At 32.2% G+C, this 6107-nt stretch overlaps 1 protein-coding gene across 1 annotated transcript in view; it reads right to left on the reverse strand.

Annotated features, from left to right (window-relative positions):
* BMP2K (BMP2 inducible kinase) overlaps nucleotides 1-6107 on the reverse strand; it is a 110945-nt gene that overhangs the window by 48887 nt on the left and 55951 nt on the right. Inside the window, exons 6-7 of the mRNA XM_004681190.2 lie at nucleotides 5411-5492; nucleotides 1986-2118 (exon numbers count right to left, since the gene is read on the reverse strand). Of these exons, the coding sequence (XP_004681247.1) occupies nucleotides 1986-2118; nucleotides 5411-5492 (215 nt within the window). The remainder of the gene's footprint in view (nucleotides 1-1985; nucleotides 2119-5410; nucleotides 5493-6107) is intronic.

The raw sequence follows: 6107 nt of genomic DNA on the forward strand, positions 1-6107 counted from the left end.
CCCCTCAGCAGTGTACTTCGTCGATCTGCCTGTTCTGCTCCCCACTCTGTCTCTGGTGAAGCCTCTCACCACCCCTGAACCTCTGGCCTATACCCCAGTTCTGTAAGCACAAATAAATTGATCTTTTAAAAAAAAAATTGCAAAGAATCCAAATGTTTCCTATAGAATGTTGTATTTTGAGTATACTCTGCACTTCAAAATGCCTTCTTGAATAAGCTTTTGCTACTCAAAAGAATATTTTAAACTATAATGCATAAAAAATCCTTGACAGTAGATAAAAATGTGAAGTTACTTGAACAGTTTTACTTTATTCAACTATATTTTTATTTTTGCCTACCTCTCAGAATAAATTTAAAGCCATTAATACATGACCCAATTTATACTAACATTGCTAAAAACTAAAATCTGTATATTTATTGACAAAATAAAAGTAGTGAATGTGATACAAGCAAAAAAAAATAGTAAACTGGAACCTAACTGTATTCTAAAATTAACAATAGTATTTAATTAAGCTTTTCCAACTTCTCATTACATACATATATCTACACAAACTGGGGGTGAGGAACTAACACACACAAAAAATAAAAAATCTCTCTACTGAAAACACATTAAGTCATGAATGGGGGAAATTTTGGAGTTCAGCCAAATCTCTCCATCTGTGAATATCAAGTTTCTCATGCAGTTATTTTCTAATGAGAATATCCAGTCTTTGCAAGACCACACCAAAAAAAAAAACACCCTCAGCTCAATTGTGATTAAAACATTATACTTAACAACAAAACAGTTCTACAGCCACAATGATTTACATGTGCTTTGATAAAAGGTTAAGCTTCAATTAGCTGAGCAAGCAACAGTCAGATTTTTCAATCAACCCTTTGTGCACTCCAATTAGTAATAGTTCTTTCGTGCTTGATGACCTCAATAACTGCATAAAATAGAATGGACTAAGGATCTGATGTTTGCGCAGATATACCCTAAAGACATTTTTGCTCTTTTAAAAATATTCACATTCTGCAAAATGGCAGTGAAAAGGGGAAGAAGTAAAAGAGAAAGGAGGTGAACTAGGTTGTGGCACTGAAGCTTTGATGGAGGCAGTCATGTTCACATATGGAGGGATTTGGTTGACCTCCAAAATTAGTTAAACTAGTGGCAAACCAATAAAACTAAAAAACAACAGAGTCAGCATAAACCACTGAAAAAGAGCCATGCAACTTTGTCAGAGAGCAATGACAAAAACATTGACACCTAGAAAAATACGTTGGATTGTTCCGGCAGGTTGTTTAACTCATCTGGGAAGCTACCATAAGAATATTTTAAAAAAACATACACACATCAAAACAAAAATGAGGGGTAGTCAAGTGAAAAAGATAAAAGAACTCTAGAGCCAGAACTCTTGAGAATGGTTACTCAAGTGGGTGCCTTTAGTAAGTCAACCACTGGGAAGAAAATTTCTCTGGGAAGACTCCATCCACAAGTACTCTTACTTAATTTTTCCATTCAAAGCTAAAGTGTTTATGCTAGGGCAGCAGCCACCAGGCTAACACCACCTCCCCTATCCTACTAGTCTACTTCCCCTTAGCTAGGAAAATATTTCACATGAAGAAATATAATTTTTGTGTCCAACTGACACAAGTTTTGCAATATTATACAGAAGCACCAGATCTTTATGTTTGGATTTCAAGAATACAAAGACTAAATAATTCAATGTTCGGCAGTAAGGTTTTCTAGAAATTCCAGTTTCCTTAATTACCCAATCTCAATCTGCCACTGAAGCTTATCTAGGGGATTATAAATATCTTTATTACATGCTCAGTTGTTAAGACAGCTTTCAATCCTTAAAAAGCACTTAAACATTTTCTAAATGGTTTCCTCTATTATAGTTATACAAAACAACAATTAATAGTCTAGGTTTATGTATAGAGATGTAAACAGCTGACCCTAAGTGCAATATTTTATCTTTTCCATGAATTCTTCCAAGTACTTACTTATTAAGCAATGTATGTTACGCGAGTAACGAGAATTGTCTGGAATGGTGAAGGTGCCATCACAAATAGCAACCTGACTTTCACCAAAAGGAAGAGTAAAGAAACAAAGTTTATACAGTAAACATCCCAGTGCCTGTAAAACAAAGAAGCAAAGAAACAGAGTGACATCGAAGTTTAATCAAACACAAAATATAAATCAGCACAAAACCATACATGTTACTAAAAACAAGTAAAAGCCTGCTGTTTCTATACTGGATTAATCTTTTCACAAATTACTACTGAAAGAAATCCATGTGCTTGATTTTTGAAGACATTTAATTCTACCATTTCTGAATTTCTCTATCACACATATGACAAGATGGCTGAACTGATGTTATCACAAAATGCTGTATCATAAATGACTAAAATTAGAAGTAACTGATTCCTTCTGTGAAAAAAATTATAGTTCTATTTCTTCCAAGAGGAATATATGCATTCAAGTTTATTACTAGCATATAAACAACCAAGAAAGTACAAAGGTCCTTCAAGCATTGTTTTATAAAAACTCACTGCAAAATATTTTTAAATCCCTGGGGCTCGAATTATGACTCAGACAGCACAATTAAACTTATCAGACACATCCACGTATGTACTGATTAGTTAGTGAGTACATGTCATTATTTCATAGTATATAAATTGACTTCTCTTTCTATGCAGAATCTTACCATTTTACTCTACAGTATATTAATTAGATTTGTACCTGAGAAATCAATATTAAAATTCTAAGAGGAAGGACTCTGTCTACTTGAGTGACTTCACAATTACAAATCTAATCATGTATGGGAAACAATGTAGCAAATTTCTAGCTAAATGGTTCCAAAACTAAGAAGCAGTTATAAAATGTGAATTTTGGCTCCAGAAATCACTGCGTTGTCACAAGAAATGTCACCTACAAGTCTTAAGAGTGTTAGGAACACGTCCAGTTCTAAAAAGATTATAAAAAATTATCTAATCCTTAGTATACATTTACATGTATAGGCAATATTAAAATTGGGCCTTATCTAAAAACTGTCAAATCATCTTTGATATTAGATTTTTTAATCTACACATAAACCACATAAACACATTAACAAACACACTATATTTTTAATTTACTATGAAAATCACAATATATAACATCTTGAGTTCAATAATGTGAAATTCAAAACATTATTTTTAATATTACAACAGTCTTTTGATAAATGCATAAGAAGGCTCCATAAATTTCAAAATATTTGTCTAAAACATTAGGTTATTATTTAGGACTAACCTCTATTAAGACTCTGAATATAAATAACCTCTTCAATGCAGTTTTTTAAATGTATTTTTAAATCTATAATGGATAAATTTAGCATTTATGCAGCAATTAAGCAATTAAGCATGAGGGTCCCTTAAAAAGCAACAATTAAAATTATTTAAGAAGTTAAAATATATACGTTAAAAGCAATAAAGTTACTATTAATAGTATAAAATCTATTAATGTGTTAAACTTTCTACTGTCCAAGCAAAAGAAATCTACCTTTCAGCAAATTTTTCCTTGTCAATCAAATTTTTACTAATGTGCCCTTAATAAGAATAAATTTTGAAGTAGTTACCAGGTTAACAATTTTACATAGCAATACCAGCATAGTTGAAAACATAATTCTAAAACACTCTGCTTCACACAATGAGGTGTCCTATTTTTTCCACACCAAAGGCATTTTCCTCTGTATCCATTTGACATATAAGAAATGTTCAAGAAACAGGAGGGATCCAGTGACCTGATTTTGAAAGCTTAGTATCACCATCTTCAATTTTTCTCATTAAAAGGTAACATGAAGCATCTTTTGCTGAATTTCCTAAGATTTAACAAAGTCAGCAACCTACATCAAGATAAATTTAACCTACAGTGAAAACTTCCAAGCAAAATAATATTGTTCCCAAAATGCATTAACTGAATAATCTCAACATTCTAACTCTGAATCAATATTATCCTGAGATAAGGTCAGAATATCATTTTTGACCAATATAAATTTAGCAATTTTTTCCCTGGATTTTGATTTCACACCTAAAATGGGGGAGCATACAGCTATTTGTTATTCCAAAGATATACCCAGGTATCCATCACAAAAATAATGCTCAATATAGTAAACTATAAAGGGTGAAATTTTTAAATATGTAACTGACAACTTAGTATGTTGCCTGAGTGAAAAATAAGCTAATAAGTGGTGTCATCATCTGTGTTAAGATAGTGGATAAGGCCCTCCCTGGTGGCACAGCGGGTTAAAGCACAGCACTAAGAAGCTCAAGCCACTTCCTCATGAGTTTGATCCCCGCCTGCCCCAGAGGGGACCACATGGCGTGGCAGACCTCTCCTGACCCGCCCGCTGCTCCCCTCAGCGGTGTACTTCATCGATCTGCCTGTTCTGCTCCCCACTGTCTCTGGTGAATCCTCTCACCCACCACGTCTCTGGCCTGTACCCCAGTTCTGCATGAATAAATAAATCAATCTTTAAAAAAAAAAGATTTAAGGACTAGTGTTCGGTGAGTGTCTGTATTTCAGAGACTCAAAAGATATTCCTTTTTTATTACCTTGCAAAAAATTTGGTATCCCAAACCCTGTAGCAGGAAGCCAAGAAAGGGGAATAAAGATAGAGCAGGAAGCCAAAACAGGGGACTAAAGAAGACTCATTTTGCTTCATTCACTATGCTTGACTACCCTCTGAACATTATGCTTTAAACACAAAATAAATATAACCTCTTTGTAAACTCTACAACTATTTCCAAAGGCACATTTTTTCCTGTACTGCTAATATAATTACTAGTGGTAGACATGGCTATTTACTAACTTAATGAATTAACATTTAAAGTACAATTGGCTGATAGTTTATTAAAACAACCAAAACATTTTAGTTATGAAGTAATAAGTTCCAGAGAGATATTTACATATTAGCTCCAAGTTTAATTACATAGAAACCATTACCTATCAACCGTATAGCACAGATATGTTAAATGAAAAAGGTCCTCAATAAAGTCAATCTAAATGTTTGTAATCGGAGAACAGTTTTACTCATGTTAGTTTCCATTAAAAAAATCCAAAAATATTCCAGAAAATTATTAATGCAATTACTTAAGAGGGTACAAGTTTTCAATACTGTGACAAACAAAATTCCATTCACTCAAATATGTTAACACTCATATAATGTAAATTCTGTAAACCACTGATTAAAAAATTAAATTACATGAAATCCTTTATTTTTTAATACATAAAATTTTCATCCTTAGCACTACTTACTCTATACCACTCTTTTGCTTACTAGCAAGTAAGTTTTCAAGGTCAAGGAAAATAATTAGTTGACAAATAATCAACTGAAACTCAAGAGTTTTAAAATTTGGCTAAAGGAAAGATCAGCATTTCTTGGCCTTACCCAGATATCAGCCTTGGTGGTAATGGGTTTCCCTCCATAAAGGTTGATCATTTCAGGTGCTCTATATGACAGAGTTGTATATCTGGCAATAAAGTGAAATAAGTGAATATACAACATTACTTCTACATAAAATATTGCAAAAAGCTTCTTGGCTCAATGTTACAGAGAAGTAACACTACTTTTCAAAGTTCATTAACAGTTCATCAAGAATTATACAATACAAAGCATCTATAAACATTTAACAAATAAAATGACATTGCAAATGGTAGAAAATTTTAATTTCCTATATAATAGAAAAATCTTAAATAGAAATGTACTGGAAACAAGTTTCCTTAAATTTCTATTTGCAACAATACCATGTAACTATAAAAATATCTTTATCAAAATCTTTTATTACTACTAATTCAAAGTAGAAGTAAAATCTAACATAAGTTAATTTTAAAAGCATAATCCAATATACTTTATGTTCTTACACATAGTAGTAAGTCTCTTTTAAATCTTTGTGACTGTTGCCTGAACAGTGACCTAGTTGCTGTGATTCTAAATATATAAATTAAATATACGTGTAATACTGACTGTCATAATAGCTATGGATTTAAAAGATACTATGTTCACACTATGTTTACCAACATATAATCCCCAAATCCATTATGAACAGAATATTTTAATGAAGTAGTAATTAATTTCATGACAGAAT

This window comes from Condylura cristata, unplaced genomic scaffold (genome assembly GCF_000260355.1).
Source record: "Condylura cristata isolate star-nosed mole 26May11 unplaced genomic scaffold, ConCri1.0 scaffold00012, whole genome shotgun sequence".
In the NCBI taxonomy this organism is placed as follows: Eukaryota; Metazoa; Chordata; class Mammalia; order Eulipotyphla; family Talpidae; genus Condylura; species Condylura cristata.